Source organism: Acanthopagrus latus, chromosome 18 (assembly GCF_904848185.1).
Source record: "Acanthopagrus latus isolate v.2019 chromosome 18, fAcaLat1.1, whole genome shotgun sequence".
Classification (NCBI taxonomy): domain Eukaryota; kingdom Metazoa; phylum Chordata; class Actinopteri; order Spariformes; family Sparidae; genus Acanthopagrus; species Acanthopagrus latus.
In genome coordinates this window covers 23,271,650-23,293,657 of record NC_051056.1, presented here as the reverse complement: position 1 = coordinate 23,293,657, position 22,008 = coordinate 23,271,650, and the positions used below count along the sequence as shown (strand labels likewise).

General features: G+C 42.4%; 1 protein-coding gene across 3 annotated transcripts in view; it reads right to left on the bottom strand.

Moving 5' to 3' along the window:
- ccdc88b (coiled-coil domain containing 88B) overlaps positions 1–22,008 on the bottom strand; it is a 49,126-nt gene that overhangs the window by 3,117 nt on the left and 24,001 nt on the right. For all 3 annotated transcript variants that reach the window (XM_037077551.1, XM_037077550.1, XM_037077552.1), the window contains 12 exons: positions 20,310–21,008; positions 19,519–19,698; positions 17,122–17,462; positions 16,786–16,945; positions 15,201–15,599; positions 13,348–13,509; positions 12,805–13,061; positions 12,433–12,576; positions 10,326–10,512; positions 7,890–8,035; positions 2,852–2,959; positions 668–819 (listed from right to left, as the gene is read on the bottom strand). In XM_037077551.1, coding sequence (XP_036933446.1) covers positions 668–819; positions 2,852–2,959; positions 7,890–8,035; positions 10,326–10,512; positions 12,433–12,576; positions 12,805–13,061; positions 13,348–13,509; positions 15,201–15,599; positions 16,786–16,945; positions 17,122–17,462; positions 19,519–19,698; positions 20,310–21,008 — 2,935 coding nt within the window. The remainder of the gene's footprint in view (positions 1–667; positions 820–2,851; positions 2,960–7,889; positions 8,036–10,325; positions 10,513–12,432; positions 12,577–12,804; positions 13,062–13,347; positions 13,510–15,200; positions 15,600–16,785; positions 16,946–17,121; positions 17,463–19,518; positions 19,699–20,309; positions 21,009–22,008) is intronic.

Here is a 22,008-nt window from a genome sequence, read left to right as displayed (position 1 = left end):
TTCTCACTTTTACACACAGTGTTTTCTACATGCGTCGTTTTTTTCTGCCTCCTACGCCTGCGTGTGGTTGAGAGATCCCGTCTCTCTCTGGGATTCAAGGCTCAAAAAAAAAAAAAAGGAAAAAAAAACACCAATCCTTTTGTTGAGGAGCTCCCAGTTTTTGGTCCTGACACACAGTTTAGGAAAGCTGGGATTTGAGCGGGATAATAGGGAACACAATGTGAGGAAAATTAAATTAAAAAAGAAAAAAGAGAGAGAGGAGGGTGAAAAAAAAAAAAATCACATGAATGCAGGTTGAAGCTTAAATCCTGGCTTTGAAAATGTCTGCAGTGATTTTTTTTTCCCTCTCTTCTCTCTCAGCCAGTGAATTCATTGAACAGTCAAGGTGCATAAAAAGAGAATGAAGCCTCGCGAATCTTTTCCTTTCAACATGTGGTTAGCAGAGAAAGCCGGGGCTCAGAAAGTCTTGGCACTCTGCTGGGCGAGATCTAAGGAGGAGAGTGTGGTATCCACGCTGACCACACTTGGTAGTCATGAGATGATTTGTATGCATGCCTGTAGCTTCACTTGATGGGGCGAGCATGTGAGCATATCTTTGTGAAACCCGGTCCACTCGTGTTTGTGTGTGTGTGTGTGTGTGTGTGTGTGTGTGTGTGTGAGGTCTCACCGGGCTGAGGTGTGTGTGTGTCTGATGTAAATTCGGAGCTGTCGGCCAGGTTTTCCACACTGCCCGCGGCGGTGAAGAGGGCGCGTCCCTCTCTTCCTCCTCCCCGGGGTTTGATTAGCTTCTTCATCCTGTCTGCAATCCAGTTAGATTTCCTGCGAGGACACAGAGGACGGGGAGCATTTACAAAAGAGGGATGAGTGTGGAGATTATGTGTGCTCGTGTGATTTTAGAGAAAAATACCAGGAGGACGGCAAGTGTCACGACGCCCGCACCTTCGAAAATACGCCGTGTTTGTTTCCTGACACGGAGGCTCAAAATGAGAACAAAATGTTCTTCAAGGTGCCCGCTGTCATTCATTACATCAAAGAAAGAGAATTCATTTGAAATTTTTACAATTAAAAATATCACTAACTTATTAAATTGTAGCACTGGAGACAAAAGGCACCTTTGACAACTGAACAATTCCTCCACAATACTTACCATTCAAATGTAATTTATGGTGTGAAATGCTCGCGAGCTGTCAAATATGCAACCGGTTCACTGCCTCTGAGGGCGGCCTGAGACTTTAACAACACAAACATCTCATTACTGCGACCTCAGTTCACCGTTTTCTCATTCGGACTCATTTCTGGACACTTCATGAGACTTCATGAGAGCATCAGAGTGGAGTGAGATTGTTTGTGTCATTATACACATTTTAAAGGATAACTTCAACAATTTCACACATTAAAGTGTGTTTACAGGTCTTGGGGATTAATAATGCATATATGAAAGATAAAGCTTAGGTGGTATAAAGCCTTTTGTGGCTCCAGAGGAAGCTGCGTGTAATCTGATAAATTGCCTTCAGTGATGTCACTAGGTGGTTGACTTGCATTGTGGGTGATGTAGGTGGCAAGTTTTGCAAGAGGAATTTGTGCAACAAAAAGTGGATATCCCTGTTTCTCCTGTATCGATTTGGTCTTTTTCTTTTTTAAACTGTCTAAAGATTCCTACAGTGTTACAGGAGTTAGAAATCAGACCAGTGGCCTGCGTTTTCAAAAAAAAAATCTGTTGCCTACATTACCCACAATGCAACTGGAATCACTGGAAGCAATTCATCAGATTGCGCGCAGCTTCCTCTGGAGCTACAAACAGCTTTAAACATCTTTTACATGCAGTAGTGACTGTTACCCTTTAAGAAACCAGGGTTTTATGGATAAAACAAAACTCAGAGGGAATATCTCTGTTGTACATCAAACGTTTTCTTCCTTGTATAAAGAATAAGCGATCATCCCCAGGTGTGTGGGGGAGGCACTGACTTCTGTTGCCATTATGAACAGTAATGTATAAAAGAAACTCTTCATCACTTCAAAGCTCAAACTCTGCACTTAAAGCTCGCTGTCACAGAACAAACTCGGTGCTCACAGTGCACAGTAGGCATTATGACTTATCAACGCAAATGTATTCAGGCTACGAGGTAGGTTTTAAACTTGGGGGGATGCACTCTGTGTCTCAACCTGTCTGTTCAACAACCTTCACAAAATTAAAACATGTTTGAATTTGAAAAAAAAGGTAATTTTATCAAAGTGGCTGCATCATGTTCAGAGGCTTCCTGTGAGTCCTTGAATGTTTGTGAATTTGAGGTGAAAAAAAATAAAAAATGAAGGCCGTGTTGTCTGTGAGCGCCTCCTAGTTCTCATTAGGAAAATTCTCAATGTTGTACCAGTAATTAACCTTGATCCATGTTTCAGTGTTTCAAATAGTGATGTGTTGGGTCCTTGAGTTTGCAGGAAGTGGGTCTGAACAGATCTTGAATAGTCTTTAGATTTGATGTTTAAGAAGGTGTTAGGAACTCAGCATTTAGTCGTTAAAATCCAAAACATTTCTCTCCAGGTCAAAACCTCCAGTGGAGCTGTTGTTAGTGCAGTAAAAAATAACAAACTAAGTGCTTTTTGTACAGCAAATGACGACCGGGAGGAATCATACAATAACAAATTGACAGCAAGTATTTACCTTCTTTTATATGTTTCTGGGGAGCAGCTCAGTTCATACCACTTTTCTGTCTTTTAAAATGCTCCGAATCAATTTGTGCCTTTTTTTTTTTTTTTTTAAATGTAAAGTCACTGTCAGATTTGACTGTGTACCTTTTCTCTAGCTAGTGAACTGGAGGCTTGATGTACAGATACATATATGTTTATACAGTACTTGGCCTTGCTGGCTGGAGGTTGCATGCTGGGCTCCAGGACTCTGTACTGATCCATGATCTTCTCCACCAACTTCTGCTTCTCCCGACGGAGCTCACTCAGCTTCTCCCTGATGAAAAAAAACCCCACATGAGCATCAGAACAGAGTAGCTGAGAGGACGGAGGAAAAACCACTGATTAGGCAAGATGCATTTAATAATCTCATTATCAGGGAGAGTAGATGATTCTAGATGATTCTGGAAGTATGTATGTGATGTGGCTGAACCGATTCCATGGAGCCTTCTGAGCAGTTTGAACTGAACCAGCAGATCAGAGAGGAGACCGCATGTGGATGTGGATGTGTGTCTTCCTGCTGGAGAGCGGAGGGTTCAAGGATCGGGCAGCGGTGTGGACAAACATAAAGCAGAATGGTACTGAATAACCGCCTCCATGTTCAGCAGACCTTGCTCAAATGAAAGACGACTCGGAATGAAAACACCGGACACAAAGTCTGTGACAGTATGAGCTGACCACTGTGAGCCAAAAAGATCAGGAAGGTTATTAGAGATGAGCAACGGCCAGGATCAAGGCCTGTGTATTTTTAGCCTCGCTAGCGGCTTGGCTCTGGGGATGGCAATGTCACATGGACGGCCGTTTGGTCTCTCCACCTCTTTATTTCTGTAATATCACAACAACTAGTCGATAGAACATTGAAACATTGACACATAAAACGAATACTGCTGGGAACAGGAACAAAGCCGGCTCTGCTTTTAAAGAGTGGAGATTTATGTTTTGCAGTTGTTGTTAAGTAGTAAGTAGTAAGTCAAGGAATGCAACATATCTTATCATATCTTCATACAGTACACACGATCAGCCTGAACATTAAAACCACTGAGAAGTGAAGAAACGTCACGTTGATCATTGTGTTAAAAGGCAGTGTTAAAGGTGTAATATGTAAGAACTGGTCACCTGTTGAATTCACACTCAAAACAAATAAGGGGCAACATATTAAAGTAACTACTAGTTGTAGCCAAGTGTTAGCAGGTTAGCTCAGTTAGCCGTGCAGCTAGCAGTCCGGACCGGGAGCCAGAAAGGACCGCTAGCTGGTTAGCATGCTCAAAATGCTTTGGCAACGCTATGAATAGACGTCATAACTTTCAAACTTCACATCCTATTGAGTTAAGTTTTCAGTGTTTTCAACCAAACATTCTCATACAAACATATTGCACCTTTAAAGACTAAGTACACCCCCACATGGCAACAGCACTCCCTGATGGAAGCTCTGTGGGTTTCGAGGTCCGTTGGAGGGATGTAACACGGATGCTTGATCCGATTGAGATCTGGGAGATTTGTTGGCTGGATCCACGCCTTGAGCTTTTTCTCATGTTCCTTGAGCCGTTCCCAAGCAGTTTCTGCCGGAGGAGGGCTGCTGCCATCAGGGAGTGCTGCTGGCATGATGGGATGTACTTTGTGTGTAGTGCTGCTTTGCAAATGTCAGGTTACATCACACCTGCTTAGCATTAGCATGCTGACGTTAGCTCAAAGCACCACTGTGACTCTGCACAACCTCACCGGGGTGCGAGCATGGATGGCTTAAGATTCATCATCTAGTTTGTTTGTCTTTTTCATACTTTTCTGAATTCTGATAACTGTTTGGATGCTTTCCAATTTAATAACGTGGCCATCGGCTCTGGTTATCTTTGTGTCCTTCAGATCGGTTCCGAATTACCTCTTCTAAATCTTCCTTCTTCAGTGTGTGCATCAACTACAAACCAACGTATCTAGCTGGCAGGAGATCATATTTATGAAACAAGTTTAGACTTTGATGAAGCACTCTCGAAGGCCACGCCGATGTATTTCATGAAAGCTTGTAAGGCTTCTCATCATCCTTACTGAATTCAAAACATTTTCCCAACGTTAGTTCAGAAGGGCAAAGTCTCTGCATCATTTGATCAACATCACTTACAAGAAAAAAGGGATTCTGTAAGTCAGACAATCTAAACTGCCTCATCCACTTGCCAAGGTCTTAAATATACTTTGCCAGACACTTCTTCAGGGAAAATGAAGAGGTGAGACTGACTGAAAGGCAGGAAGGTGTGTGGAGTCTTTAAAACCGACTCCATTTACTCAGGAAAGCATCATGTTTACAAGGCAGTTTATCTACAGGGTACACTTTACACCACATGTGTTTCATATTAAAGCAACAAAATGTAACTCTCAGACCACAGATCGTTAAGTACTGACACTTTGGGTGGGCAGCTCGGGCCGGACGCCGACCCAAAGCGTCAGTATTTGACCGTAGAGGGATGAGACTCAACAATCAACTGCCTTCGTCCAGGAAGTTCCATTTTGTTGCTTCAGTTTGTGTGCTGTTTGGTGCATTTTTGGAAACATTCAATATCACATCAGATGTGCTTTTATGTAACACATTTATTGGACTGTTATGTCATCCTGTTTGTGATTTCATCTCTTCATGATGAGCTCGTCTCTGCTCTCAATCTCACCGAGGAGCACAAATAAACTAAATATGAGGTCTCCCATTTCCTGATGCCTTATTGCAAGAGAAACTGCGGGCTATGAGATAATAACATCCCTGATACCCTATTTGGACTCACATCCCGGTGTTAGTTTGGATTACATTCTCCTTCAGGATGAACCACACCAACAGTGTACTTGGCTCAGGACAGAGACCTGCATTTCCTACAGGAATAACCACTCCGGTTTAAAGAAACTGCTCTAAAAAAGGCACCTTTAATCCTGAACTTTACATCTCGGGATTAGAAAACCTCATCACCTCACCTCAGGAAATCAGAAGGAGAAAAAAAACTGATCAAGGGAATCTGGTGAGGTTAAAGCTTTTAGAACAAGCACAAAAAGCTTTCCATCTGCAGAAGTGGTTTTAAGAGCCTTGTGTTTTAATAATATTCATGTTTCTCCATTTCGGTAGCGGTTGGAGTGGATGAGGTGATGCTGGCTTAATATGGACTCAGACTGTCATAATACAAACCTAGCAATGACACCCTGGAGGTCGCTCCCAGAGTGATGCCACCGCCGCTTGAGAACTTCCTCTCTACATCAAAGTGTTTGATATTAGCCTCGCTGATTGTGTCACTCAAGCTTATTACATTTCAGCAGTGTCACTGTGTGTGTATGTGCACACCGGCTACCTGAGAGTTGCTGAGTTTTAGCCAACGACATATTTCTATGTAACTATGTGTGAATGAAAAACGAATGCTGCACACCCAGATATCCTTAAACAGACGTACACCGTTTCTTTTGTGCCACTTGGGGCAGCGCAGCAATCTGTAAAAAAGAAACAGACACTAATGTCTTTTCACCTTCACAGTTGATCGGGTGAACTGAGCAATCGGTTTCTCATTTACACAGCAGGCACGTAATAACAACATTAGTATTCATTTTAAATAGTGTTTCTGGCCATCTGATGAATGGAAGCTCAATATTTGCTCTCTTTTGGCTTTTCAGCAGCTGAATTCTCTACTGCAGTCGTTCCCGAACTTCAGAATGACGTCGCCCAATTTTATTATTGGGGGATCTTCAGGGACCAACACAAACCTTTAGACAAACACATAACTGAACTTCTCTTGTTTATCAGTTCGGATTCATTGATATAAGGAATTCCAATATGTATATATTGGTCGATATACACAGGTTTTTTACAAATTAATCCTAAAATGAAGTTGATAAAGTGAAATAAAGTAAACAAACACTTAACGACATAAATATGTAATGGAGGCAGGATTTTACACAGTTTAACAACAAACTTTATCATCTACTATGTCACCACTCCAAATTTAATCAAAATAAATGATCCCAGGCATCTGTAATCTCTAAAAGGAAAGTGTTTTTATCGGCACATATCTGGTAACATACACATTGCTACCTTTATATCTGCGAAACGCCAATATCGGCTGATAATATTGGCCAACCAATGGATCAGACGGGATACCAAAATAATTGGCTGCAAGACCCTAAAACGCTCTGAAGAAGTGAGGGAGGCTGCCGAGTCGGGTGAAAAACCTCTCACATTACATGTCGCCATACTGTGTGATCTACTGTTAGTATAAAAAGAGCAGATTTAACTTTGGACTCACTGAACACAATGTGGGATCCCCATCCTGTTACGTTTACATTTATTGTTCCTCTCATGTGACAATAAATTAGTTAAATTCAATTCCTTATTCAAAAAACGTTTGTAAAACAGGTTATGTGTTTTACATTTTTGGAACCGGCATATTTTTAAAACAATTTTTTGCCAGCGCACAGTTTTTCGTCTCATCTTTTCATAGCGCATGTTGCTGTGTGGCTTCCTGCCAACTACAGTGGAAGAGTGTGAAACCGTAGGCAGGTTTGCATATTGTGACGTCTCACACATGTCTGACCTTCTGAGCATGAATGAGATATAAATCGCTCAGCAAAAAATACTCCTGTATATCGTCACTGATGGATTAAAATCTCTGCTGAGTGCATTTAACCCTCTTAACAAGTTTTAAAAATCAGGTAAAACTATATTGTTCCATTGTCTGCTGTCACACATATCAACGTGTCTGTTTGTTCCAAAGAGTCACTGATTTTACATCAAGTCAAAAACAGACCCATGATCCAAAAGTAACTTCTCAGAAATGTAAGCAACAAAGGTGAAACCTGTGTGGAAGAAATTAAAGCTTAAGATTTGGCTACAAAAAAGAAATGTGGCTCATTAAACTTTAAGAGGAAAGCCGGCTCTGCGTGCTCACCAGTAGTTCTGGATTAATCTGTTTGCAGTCTGCTAGTCATTTAAAAGGACGACTGCTGAGTGCTGTCAGACTGTGAAATTGTTGTCTTGCTGTCTCAAACCTTTACATACATTAAGTGTTTTTATGTACTTGGATACGAATATAAACTGTGTTACCACCTGCTGAGTTTGAGATGTTAACAAATTGCTTTTGCTCAAACACACATTCCATAAAATCTGCTTCTTTTTTTCTTGTCACTAATTTCCTGCAGAAACAAATTATGTGGATTGCCTGTGTGTGTGTGTGTGTGTGTGTGTGTGTACTCACTGGTACTCCCTCTGCTGTGAATAGTGCTGGTCCCGGCGCTCCAGGCTCTGCTCGAGTAAGGCCCGGTTCTCCTTCAGCAGGCTCTGGTTCTGCTCCGCTAAGTGTCGGTTCTCCTCCTCCATGTTGCTCTTCAGCTGGCTCAACAGCTGCACATACACGTAATGAATGTTAATCAAAATAAATTATTTGGTAAGACTAGCATATACAGGTTGTTTATAATCTGTATGTATTCCTCATATCAGTCTGAATATTTATGTGTAGTCAGTTTTTTTTACAGTATCACATGTCACAGATTTGCCTCAAGGTGCTTCACAATATGTACAGCATATGACACCCATCCCCATGCTTCCTGTTGGGTTTAAGCTACGGCAACAAGAGGCTTTTTTGTAGATCCTGATGCGATACATAAATTTCATATATCTAGCTGAAATAAAGCCCAAAGGCTGCTTATTTGAAATTTTTTAGGGGTCGCTATGGAGCCATTTCTCCACACCCATGTGCAAAACACATAAATAAAACATTTCGCCTTCTGACACCTGCGCAAAGTCAACAATGTGTTCAAAAAGCAGAAAAATAATAATATCTACAAGAAACAACTTGTTCCTCAGGACTCTACTAACAAGAAATAGAAAACAGAATGAATCTGTAAGGATCTCTATGCAGGTTGAATCAAATTAAGTCGAATAAAAGTTAACAGTATTGAATGTGTCAGCTTTGCAAAATGTCTATTATGTGACTAAATGTAACATCAAAGGTACTTTACAACCTGTCAGAACAAGGTAGGCATGTATACAGAGCTCACATCTTGACACTTACTGACTGAAAGGCACAAAGCTGCAATCTGCAGCCTCACAAATGACCAAAGAACTCATGCAGCGGCTCTGCGAAGCTGTCTGTACAAACCTATTCCTGTGCTAAATAAAGACTATTCAAGCTATTCAAAGCGGAGTAAACGACGAAGGCTAACCAAGTGCAACGCCAACTGATGTATTGAGCACCACTGCTGTACTGAGCACGAAAGAAGAAAAGTTAATGTCTCTGCCTTTTTCTATGCACCTGAATAGACGGTGAAGCTTAGAAAAAGCACAAACTCCATCTTAAACCTGAAAACGGGCACTGATTATGCACGATTATACAGATCTTATACATTATTCAAAGACTCCTTTACAGAACATCTCTCCTAATGACCTATTTCTGTTTCCAAATAGTTTTGCTGTCCAATCCAGACCCGTCAGTTCGCACAGCTGCTGCAACAGGTTAACTGAGACCACACAGGCTCCAGACTGAACTTGTAATCAAAGAGAAGTGTCGGCAGCCTCTCCACTTCTCCAATTTCCCTCCGAAACGCAATATAATGAGAAGCCAAGATGTCTGATTGAACTACCTACAATCTAGCATATTGGGGGGGCTGAATGTGGCGTCTAGTGTGGCCCATGGGAACACTGACACTTGAACATTTATAACAGTGTTTCCAGTTGAGGGGCAGTTTATCTTTAGTGGGTGAAAGCAACAAATCAGGAAAAAAAAAAAAAAAAAGGGAACTAGAAAATGTATCTTTTGTGACAGAGGTGCATTAGCATCTAGCATGAATCTGCTACAACGATAGTAAGCCACATTAATTAAGTTCAGCTCAATTACACATCGCAACTGTATTGTAATGTGGAGCTTCTGCCAGCTGGTGATTAGCAATTAGCTTAGCACGAAGACAGAAGCCAGTGGCAAAACAGCTAGCCTGGCTCAAAGGTGCTATATAAATAAAGTCATCTATCCTCCTAATCTAACTGTGTTTACTCAAATGTCCAACTATTCCTTTAAAGTTTGTTTTTTTCCTACCTAAATAATGTGTGTCCAGACACACATTTTGTGAGCAGCAGCTTGAAGTAGCCGAAGATAAAATCTGCTGTTTAACTTCCTAAACTCTGTACAGGAAGTCAGTTTCCACCTGCTTCATCCCTTTCCTGCTTCAAGGACTTTTCATGTTCAGTGCTTCTTTGACAGCGTTACACAGAAGACTAAAGCCGTTCTGACGGCAACACTTGTCCCCACTCCTTATTCACTGATTGGTATTCATGTTTTGTTTGGACAAGTATATCATTTTTTCTGGTGTTCATCGCTGAAACTGGCTTTAAATCAAGTATTAGAAATGATGATATGATACTGTAGCTGTTCCTCCCTGACCACGACTATGTAATACTCTCAAAAACCTGCAATGAGGTCCTAATACATTTTGTTTAATTTCCCAATAATGCTTTAAATAAATTTGTGTTTTAATTTCAAGAGCGTAATGTATCCGAGTGTCACCGCTGTGAAGCACTAAATCCCCTTTTTTGCATGTTAATGGTGGGATAGCAGCTGGAATACAAAACAGCTGTGTGTATCTGCAGGTGTGCAGAAACATTGTTGTGTGTGTATTTTTGTGTGTGTGTCTGTTAATACCTGGTACTGGCTGGTGAGGCGGGCGCTGCTGAGGTCCAGGCTCTGGTTGGTCTCCCTCAGAGTGCTGAGTTCCCCTTCCAGTCGCGTCCGTTCCAGCTGGGAGGCGCTCAGCTCCCCCCTCAGCACCGAGCCCTGAGCGAGCAGCTCCGCCTGCAATGCCAACCACTCCTTCTGCTGGGCCTGCAGCCTGCAACACCGACACACACACAGGCTTTACTGTGACTGTTGTGTGTCCTGTAAAGTGATGTGTATCACTGAAAGATACGCGCTCTCTAACTGTATCCATTTATTATACTGTTATTACACAGCATGATGAATCCACGCAAATCCTGACATCAACTTAGAGGAAACATCCGACATTGTCTCAAACAAAATGGTTGAAAAGCACATTACGGGGTCACTCTGCGAGTTTCAGATCACTGCTTACAAAACACTGACATTGTCGAGGTAAGCAATCATCTTTGTTTCATGTTGTAATGAGAACTGTAATGAGGTGAGATGAAACTCCTAATGATCACCGTGGGGGACAGCTGGTAATATTCAGTAATAAACAGCACACATTTTATGTTCCCAATGTGGATTCAAAGTGTTTTGGAAATAAACTTTAAACTGAGCCTGTGTACAGCGTGGCTCCGTACTGAACCAATCAGCTGCTTTCCGTATATCTTCTTTAGAGCTGTAATCAAACATTATGTTCATTATCGATAAATCTATTATTATCCACCATTAGTGGGTCAGCAGTTTGGATTATAAAAGGTCTGCAAATGGTAAAAGAGTTTCAAGAAGCAATGGTGAAATGTTTTGTGCTGAAAACGAAACACAAAGAAAATAACAGTTATGATTACAGAAGACAAAAAACACCAGAAGACATTCACCGTCGAAAAGATGGAACTAGTTTTTTTGTAAGGTTAGCATCAGTGCACTATTATAGGAGCATTTTTTGTTATATTCATTGAAAATCTTTTCACATCTTGACTTAAGTCAATAAAGTGAATGCTCTATTATCATAATAATGTTTGGAAGTGGAGGTTAAAGTGAGCGATGACAGCAGTGTACTGTGCTCTCAATATTCAGCCCCTGAGCCTGTTGTTCAGCAGCTAACCCAGTTAGCACAGCTAACAGCAGTAACTGTCCGGCTGCATTACCTTTTCAGTCTTTGCTTGTGTTCATATGACTGTGGCATTGAACAACGTTGTGTAATGATGAATTTTTTAGACTTAAAAAGCAAAGAGAGCTTGGTGAATGTAGCAAAGCCGCTAGCCGCTAACACATCCCCCAGCTAGCCAGCGAGAACGTCGGTGTTGTAGTCAGACGGTGCACCTTCATGTCTCTTGGCGGAGTGGCTTTGGTCATGCTTGATCTTGCTGGTTTCACCTGCCTCAGCTTTAAAACGTGCAATAATTGATCTTATTAGCCATTTTTTTCACTTTCCATTAGCTCTGTTTTTTTTGGTCTCCAGCATCTACTGAGAAAAATGTCTGTCTCTTTAGCTGCTAAATGCTCGACTACATTCACTAGCTAGTTGTTGACGTTGTCTGTTTGCTGTTCTCCGATATTGTACCTTTGATAATTGTGATAATACAACAGCCGTGAGTGTGACTAAAACATTAAAGTTGCTTCCTAACATCTAAACAATGAGATAAAACTCCCTATAGCACTCTGTGACACTGAAGGAAGTCGCAGATTCAGGTTATATGTTCATCACGATGGCGGCCCACATTCTAATTTTATATTCATTAAAGGTACTGAATTTATGTCGAATTTATTTACATTGAATGAAGTCCATTTCCTGCTTTTGGTTCATGAATTCAGCTTGTGAAATATCCAAACAAGCCTTTTTATGTGTGCCTTATTTATTCCTGCGCCTTTGCTTGGTTCCACAGAGGCTTCAACCGAGCGAGGACAATATGAATTCTCTGCATTCCTGAAGTGCATTTGTATTCACACCAATTCCTGTGTTCCTGCCCGTTCTTCACATTGAAGATTTAATGGTGCTGCTGCCTGATACTCACAGCGACGTGCATGCAGTGAGAGCAGAGGAATGAAAGGATGATCAGATCTCTTGAATGTGATGCGGCAGGGGCTGAATGGTGAGCGTGTTTGTTACCTCTCGTTGTCTTCTTTCAGCCGCTCCAGCTCTCGTTCTCGCTCCAGTCTGCTCTGGGCCTCCGCCTCCATCTCCTCTCTCTCCATCTTCATCTCCTGCTCTCTCTCCTCCAGCTGGGTTTTACCGTCCAGGAGCTCCTTGTACCTTTTACAGCGAAAACACATCATTTACCCAAACATTAAAAAAAGAAAACATGAGTGTTTGTTTTGAACATTTTCTATTAGTGGATGTGCGTGTTGTTCTTGTGTATATTTTTGCCGTTAAGAGAACAAAAAGTCCTGGACGAGGATAGAAAATTCTCCACAGTCAGCATTTCCTGTTTTTCAGTTTACATCGATTGACTGATTGGATGCAGTCAGCGTGTGTTTGTACCTGGCCTCCAGCTCCCTGTGCTGGGCCTCCAAGCTGCGATTGCTGCTCCTCAGCTGAGAGTGTTTGTCCAGCAGCTCCTCCAGCTCCACCTCCTGCCGCTGCTGCATGGCTGTCATCCGCTCATGGTCCCGCCTCAGAGCCTCCGTCCTGGCCACCGACTCCTCCCGCTCCCGCGCCCACACCTTGGACTCGGCCTCCAGAGCTGCACAGCGGGCCTCGCTCTCGCTGCAGCGCCCGTTCAGGGACGCTTGCTCCACCTGCGTGAGTGTGTTTTATGTAAATTCCAGAGATAAAGATTATTACTATATTACCGAAATAGATACCATTAATATGAACGTGTTGCATATGTATCAGTGGATTAGACTCTTTTTGGTTATTGGGATCATTTTCAAAAGGAAAGCATCATCAAGAAAAATAATCCAAGTACACAACTGTAATCTCCGAGTTAACAGCCACCTTAGCAGCTCTGTGGATCGTAAAACCCTAATGAACAAAACGTTTAGATGGGCCAACTTGTTAAATTCGGCCATAATCCTGGTTCACCTGCAGCTGGGTGTTGAGCGTCTGCAGTCTGGTGCAGGACTCCTGCAGGCTGAGGGAGTGCCGACGCAAAGCTTCCAGCTGCTCCTTGAGGTGCTCGCACGCCTCCTGGGACTGGGACAGGCGCGACAACAAAGCCTCCTGTGCTGCAACTGCCAACGCTTTCTAAGAGACAGAAATGTCATATTGAGAGATAGCGAGAGTCCACAGACCTGTAGAGGAGCAGCCGTGTCAGAGGCCGAGCTGCCTTTGGTGTCACACGGTGCTCAGAATATCCATATTCTTTGCACTTGAATCTGCAGCTGACCTTTCACAGCCTTCTATTAAACTACATGGGTATCAATCTATAAATACAGAGATGGAATACATCATCTGTGTAACCGAGGTTACAGGGACGTAGAACATAAATGTTGAGAATCTAAACCGGAAAACTGGTCCACATTTGTTGTTTACTGCAAGATTTCAGTGAGGTGAATACTTGCACAGGCGTTCGTAATCAAATCAGCAAGTCTGTGCACGTATTGTGATTCTTGACTGTGCAATCTGCTCCGATAAATAAACAACTGTGTTGATTTGGCATCCTGATGGACGGATTTGAAATTAAAAGACAGTGTTGTATTTTGCCAAATTGCTGATGGTATGAAATCTGGTGTTTTTATCCAAAATTTAAATGAGTCTGAATTTATTTGAGCATTTTTCTGCCAGTACTGGCAAAGCCACAACATTTCCTGTGTGAGTCATCTAAAGAGTCTGGAACTCAGCTCTTTTTTTTTTTTTTTTTTCATCTTGGATGCTTTCATATTTCCTCCCAGCACCTGCCTGAATCATCCTGACACACAGGGGATTCCCGCTTCTTTGTCTTTTAGATTTCCTACCAGTGTCAACAGTGGAAAGCAACTATGTATATTTGCTCCGGTACCAGTTGTGAAATGTAAAATAGTACATTTACTCAAGTGCTGTATTCACGCATAAGTGTTGTCCTTTTAAAGCCAGCATGAAAGCAAAGTGTTTTAATACTTGCCTTTACCCACTTAGTCATTATGACCACCGTACTGATGATTATTTCACACAAATCACGTTTGCTGTGAAAGTGACAATATGTTCCCATATTGTTATGGACAAAAATATTTTGATATTTGATTTTATTGCCTAGTCTGAGCATTTATGATGTGCTCCTGGAGGTTTCAAAATATAAATATTTGAATTGTTTAAGCAAATACATATTGCTGTATTATTTTGAGGCCACTACATGTAATAGACGATTTAACATCTTGTTTTACTTGAATAAAATATCTTCCTACTCTACTGAGTGATGTGTTAACAAGTGTAAACTACAGGCGCTAAACCCCTAAAAAAGTGCCTTTCTTCATCCATCCTAATCTAAAACTTCAGATCCTGACAGCGTAACTTCAGTAGTAAACCTTACAGAGCGATGCACGGGATGAAATTCTCAACCTTGGCGGTGCTGGAGCTGCTCCTGTACAGGTTCATGTAAGAGTCTATGTGTGTGTCTGTATGCGTGTGTGTGTGTGTGTGTGTGTGTGTCTTTGAGAGCGAGTGAAACAGTAAGAGCTACAGCAGAAGAGATAAGGAAGATTAACAGTAGCCGAGGTGACATTATAAAAACTGATGAGCAGAGATAAAGCAGTAGTTCTGGAAATAAAGTGCTGCACTTGGGGAAGTGGCGGCCTACTGTGAGCTGATAGCTGCGAAACATCCCTAGGGCAAGAATTTCAACATAATATAGATCATCGCCGTCACACAGAAATTGCACTGAACCACACAGACACCCTGTAAATGAGATTCTCACACATGCACACACACACACCAGACATATATTCAAACACGAGACACACCTCTTTTTCCAGCTCTATCAACCTCTCACTCAGCTGCCTCTCAGACTCCCCGGGGCTGTGATCATGGGTCGCTGAGAGGTCATGACCTTTGCCAGCTTCAGAGGGCTGATCCCTATGTGACGTCTCCAAGGTGTGTGTCTGACAAGCGGGCATTTGGTTTGAGGAGTCTAAATTTGATTTTGATGTAGCGTCCGCCTCCGCACTTCCTCTTCTCTTTTCCAGCTGGAGCAGAGATTCACTCTTCCGAAGGCTCTGCGAGAGCGACTCGATTTTCTCCTGGGATTGGTCAAGAGAAGCGCTTGACGTCTTTAGTTCAGCCTCGGCTTTGTGGAGTTTTTGGCTCAGACGCTGGACTTCAGCCGACAGCTCCTGAGAACGTGCCTGCTCCTTGGATAAGTCCTGGTGAGCGAGAGAGAAGAAAGGGGATACGCAGTGTTGAATGGTTATGATCTGTGGGAAATAAAAGGATGGCACACAGTCTCTGCAGCAGAACATAGAGAGTTATCTGGTCTATCTTTATAGGATCATTGTAATACTTAGTATGCACAGTCTGCTTACAGCCAGTTGACTTGAACAAAATGACCGCTTTCCCCTCAGAGATTCAAAAGGGTTTTTATTGCTGATTTTTAAGCATGGAGTAGAGTAAACTGAGATTTTGAACCCTTGCGAATGATCCAAATGTTGCGTCATCACTGACAAATCCGTAGAAAGTAACTCATTGCATTTTGGTATTTGTCAGCAGAAAGTAAAGTTCATTCTGTGGATGCTGCTTTTATTCTTCTATTGTGGGATCTCTTGAGTGAACAAGATAGCACATGGGAAGTCATACTGGCACGCGGGCACAGCTGCCCCCATGAAGAGTGCCAGGCTGTGAAGCCAGTTTTCGTCATGGCCAAACTGTGTAATTGTAACATCACATGATGAACTGGGGCCCAGAAAGACATTTTTGTGCATAAGCTCAAGTTGTGAAACAAAGTTATTCTATCCCCATTGAAGTTAGCTGGGCGCTAAACTGGAAGTTAGCTGGCCTGGTTGGAAGTCTCTAGTGTGCATTGCACTGCAGGCTGCACAATGTGGAAGTTCTGTGTAGTTTCATACCCAGGAAGTCGATCTATTTTGGCTATGGCATATTATTCAAGGCTAACCCAAAGTTACCATCATCCTGGTTGCTAACGCAGGCGCTGTGACCCCCTAAATATATATCATAATAACGGCCCTGAGCCATCGTGTTCCTGGTTTGTTTTAATTCAGTTTTTGATTTCCATCTGTGAGCACAGTCTCCATTCCCCATGTTGCACAGTGGAACAATAAGTCCATCAACAGACAAGAACGCTGACAAATCCAGCAAACAGCGTTGTTTGTCACTTTTCCAGTATGAACACACAGACAGAAACATTATAGGATTAACTATTATTACTAAGAATTTATTTAATAAGAACAAATCCCTGTTTTTAAAAGGATTTTCTGCTGTCTAGATAAGCAAAGAAAGCTGAGTTTACGCTCCTCTATATCCCTGCAGCAGTGATTACTCTCTGTGACTACAGTGCCACGTTACGCACACACGCACACACGCACACACACACACCTGGGAGAGAGAGCTAATCTTGGCCTGAGCGTCTGCGTACTGCTCCTGCAGCTGCTGTTTCCCCTCCTCCATGCTGGTTAATTGACCGCTGAGCTCTTTCTCCAGGTCCTGTAGCCGAGCGCAGAGCTCTTTGGACTCAGACAGCTGCTGACACACACACCTGCACGGACACACACGTCGGCAGCAACACAGGTCAGACTCAGGTCGAACGACGATAGACTTGACATTATAGATAAATGCATATGTGGCCAGGTAGCCCTCTCCGGTGCCTTGTTAAGTTAATTGCGTGCCTCAGCTTGTGATTAAGGTTAAATGTGTGAGCATGAGGGTGTGTACCTGTGTTCAGCGTCCAGAGCCCGAGCTCTCTGGTTGCTGTGCTCCAGGGCCAGGGTCGTGGTCTCCAGCTGCTGCCTCAGCCTCGCCGCCTCCCTCTCTCTCTGCCTCCCCTCCTTCCTTTGGCCATCCAGCTCCGACTGACAGACCTCCTTCTCCTGCTCCAGCCTCGAGGCCTCCAGCAGCGCCTGGTCTCGAGCCCGGGCCAGAGATTGGGCCTCTAAGGTGGCCTCGCGGAGCTCTGCCTCCAGCTCCTCCTCCCGACGACGAGAGGTCTCCAAACTCCGACCCTGACGTTCCAGCTCGGACCTGAGAGTCTGAACGGTGAGCTCCAACTGGTCGCCCTGGCAAAAGACACAAAATGGATGATTCATACTTTTTGGTTCTTGCTATTCACTTTAGATTAGATTAAATCTATTAATGCTGGAATGGGACACTAGTTTAGCCTGCAATGCACAGTGGCAAGTAACAAATTAGACACAAGTCAGACAGTTCACAACAGAAAATATAGGCTATGAGTTTTACTAATAGAAATAGGCCAAAAAATAAGAATGGAACAAATAAAACTGGCAGTAAATGAATCTTAATAAAATACAAGAATACCACCCGGAACACTTAAACAGCTTTTAAATTAAATATCTAGTCTCTCCTTTTCACGCTTCCTCTTTGTGTATATACACACTTCAATAAATACTACCCGCTGAAGTTTTTCAGTTTTTCTTTTCATTTTCATTTGACCTTTTGCAGAAAAAAATAAAATAATAATAAACAGTAGGCAAAAAAAAATACATTATAATATGAAGAAATTGCTGAGAAGTCAATGTAATGACAAGTTAAAGCAGTAAAATTTCCAGGAATTACTGTATGAGTTGGTTGATTACAGAGTAAAATTAATGCAGAATATAGAGGTTTGATTGGTCATTAGATGGAAATTAAACAGAAAGACTTATTATACTCTGGTGTCATTTATTGCATTGTAAAGACAGGCTGTCAGGTACGCAGGTGTGAAAAACACCCACACAGGAAATGACACCTATATCCTCCAAAGTATCACCTCTGCAGTATAAAAATACCATATTACATGTAAAAGATATCAAAAATATCACCACAGGAAATGACACCTATATCCTCCAAAGTATCACCTCTGCAGTATAAAAATACCATATTACATGTAAAAGATATTAAATATATCACCACAGGAAATGACCGAGACAACACAACACTTTCAGTGGTGCATCAGTACAGAGTCGTTCACACTGCGACGAGGAAGTAGAGAGGATGAGTTGTAATTTCCTATTTGGGTTTTATTCACCCCTACAGCTTCATGTTCCATTAAACACACGCTATTATAATCTCCATTAATCCAAGTCGTCTACTTGGTGCTCTGTAAATGATAAAGCGTTAAAACAACTTAAAAGTTAAGGACTTCTGTGTTTACAAATGAATGTTTTTGTATGTATTCTGATTGCGTTTCACTTGCTACTTGATATCAGTGCTCCAACAGGGCTTTATGTATCATCATATAGTTGTTTGGCATCATAGCAGCTGAATAAAAAATCTTTTTTCTCAGCCAGTACTGAGTTAAAAGATATGTGCAGTAACGTTTTGCGATACAGGTACAATATGCCTCACTTCATAAAAAGAGGGTGGACAATACGGCAGAATATTACATCATGAGAAGAAGGATGGTGTACGCCTCTCTCTGAATGGGTATTCATGAATCCCTATTATAGTGTTACTTTAATGCTGACTTAGCACTGCTCTTTGCCGTGGCTTGCAATTTCTCTGATGCCTTGTAATTTTGCTGCAAATAGAGCTTTAAACACAGCATTTGCATCACAAATCTCAAATATGTTTTCATCCTGTGAGTCTTAAAAAGGTGTTTCTCTACAGTCTTGTTAAAGGCTTGAAAATACGTTACGCTGAAACCTGCGCTGACAGGTTTCTTGTCAATATGTGAAGATCACGGGTCAAAACAGGCTCATTCTCTCAACACTGGTTGTGTAATAATCTGTTGTTTGTCAGGCAGCAGCTTGAATCATCTGTTTCACTTCATGCTGTCAAATCCACCTCCTGCTGAACCGTTCCTCCAAGCTATAATATAATTAGATTTTGGATAAAAATGCGAGACAAAAGACGTTTATTTGGGCGAGTGGAGCCGCTATCTAACGCAACGTATTTAATGTAACAAAGTAATTATTTAAAGAGATTACAGAATAATGAGATCAGCGACTGGGGATTTGAGTTGCATCGTGAAAACTCTATTTCATTTAGTTTGTACATTTTGTCTTCTCCCTCGTCTGTCTTCCCTCAAGTGAAATGACATCTGCCGTGGTCATGAACATGTTTGGTGTCACAGCTGCATTGTGTGTGTGTGTGTGTGTGTGTGTACTGTTCAACCTTGCGCTGGGCGGTGCGCATGGCGTCCATGGTGCTGCGTAGCGTGTCCCTGTCTCTCTCCAGCGCGGCCCGTTCACCCTCCAGGGTGGCGATGACCGTGGTCTGCATCCTGTGGAGCTCGGCTTGGCTCCGCAGGCGGCACAGCTCTTCCTCCATTACCAGACCCTCCGACTGAAGAGCCTGAGAGGATATCAAGAGTCTGTATATATATATATACACACATCCACTTGTACTGGAAATACTCTGTATCTATATTTGTAGGGAATTGTTTTTATTATTAAGGTTATTTTTTTTTGTGCATTTAATTGACAGGATATCTTGCAGAGCTAGAGAAGGGATGACATGCAGCAAAGGGCCACACACTCTGCCAAATGAGCAACTGGGGCACACCTGAACCAGAAAACAAGTACTTATGTCAGATAAAGAGTGTAGAAGGTGAATCCTAATACAAGAGTAGACAGGCAGGCAGATCAATGGAAGAGCTTTAATTTAAATTAAACCCCAGGAACTGGTAAACAGAACAGACGTCTCAACAATGAATTAATTGAAAAAGGGACTTATTCTGTGTTCTGTTGCAAGTCAGAAGTCTGTAGCTCCAGCTGACAATCTGAAGTGTGTTTGCTCTGGAAAACATGGATCCATCCATCCATCCATCCATTCATTCATATATCATATAGCCATCCATCCATCCATATATCCATCCATCCATATATCCATCCATCCATATATCCATCCATCCATCTATCCAACCATGCATCCATCCATCCATCCATCCATCACTCTGTCCGTACCTCTATCTGCCGGCGGGCTTCTCCCAGACTCTCTGCAGCTTTCTTCAGATGCTGTAGCTCTGCCTCCAGGACCACCAGCCTCTGCTCAGCCTCCCAGGTTTTCTTGCTCTGCTCACCCAGCTTTGAGCGTAAATCCTGGGCCACCATCGCCTGTCTGTCAGCCTCCTCCTGGGCCTCCTGGAGCCGCAGCGTCAGAGGCTCCACATCAGTGCGAGACTGGGAACACACAGCCTGATCGGCAGCTGTATCCTCTTCTACACTGTTTGGATGATCTTGGATCTCTGGGCTTGTTGTTACCTCAGTCGGTTCTTTCTTAACTCCTCTTTCTTTCTCCTTCCGCTCTTTGTCTTTCTGCCCTCCCTCTGCCTCTCCTCTCCTTTTGGACTCCTCATCGCGTGGTTCTCCTTTTACCCCTCGAAGATGGAGAACCTCTTCCCCAACTCCTGCTTCCCTGTGAGTCCCAATGATCTCTCCTCTTCTCTCCCTCTGCTCCATCATCCTCACCCTTCCTTCCCCCTCCCCCCTGCGGGATTCGGAGCCCTGGACTCCTCTCTCCACCTCGTCCTCCTCCTCCTCCTCCTCTCTGTCTGGCTTCCTCACTCTTTCCTCTTTCGTCTTGTCTTCTGGGTGCTGCAGTTTGGTCACCAGCTCTTCCAGGCGCTGCTTCAAGGTGGCATTTTCATTCTTCAAGTTTTGAAACTGGAAAAGTATAATAGGAGTAAAAACAGACATGTTTAACACTTTTCAAAGCTGAGAATCTCCTGCATCTTTTCTCTTCGATTGTACTGAACATGACTGAACCTGAATCCATCGAAACCAACCATCATTCTTTCTTACATCCAGGTTCAATACAAGGAAGTCAGAAAGAAGTAAGACAGAAATGAAAGAAAGATAAATGCCAGCAAGGAAATTAGATTGATTTAAATCATCTGTGGTTGGTTATAAAAGACACTGTACAAAGACCTTCACACTTCACATCACAGTAAACTACAGCACACAGTCAACAGTCCAGACTGAGCAGCCTGTAAAGAAAACAGACAGGCAGCAGCTAACATGAATAATGAACACTGTATAATCCAGACAATATGAATACTATATAATTTTTAAAAAAAAAACCCATTTGGACAGCTGCACCGTAGCCACTGTTTTCCATTGATCTGCAGATTGATCCATTACAAGCTCATTATCGTTAATTCAATACAGCTGACGCAGCTGCTGTAGATGTTTACAACAGTTTGAGGCGAGAAAACACATGTTCACCTGCTGCATTTTGGCACTCAGCTGTGAGTTTATCAAACAGTATCATCCTCTGGAAAGTACAGTATTAACTGTAAGTTAGTCAGAGTTTGTCTTGTCTCATGCTCTGTGTGATCTGAGATACATTTGAGAATATTTCTACCTTTTCAAACTACTCTAATAATGAATGAATGAATTAATAATAGAAAATAATTCTAACCAATTAGTTTTCTGTTGACTAACTGGTTAGACAAAATAAGACAACCAATGACAACACAAAGACATATTATCTTTCTCTTGTGACGCAACTGAATGTCTGATATAGATTTGGTATCCGGCACGTGTGTGTGTGTGTGTGTGTGTGTGAATATGTGCGACTATGTCACATACTCCTACTGTAATCTTATCCCCTTATGCCCTCAGGCCTGTTCCTACAATGCCTCCACACTGGACATTTTTAGAT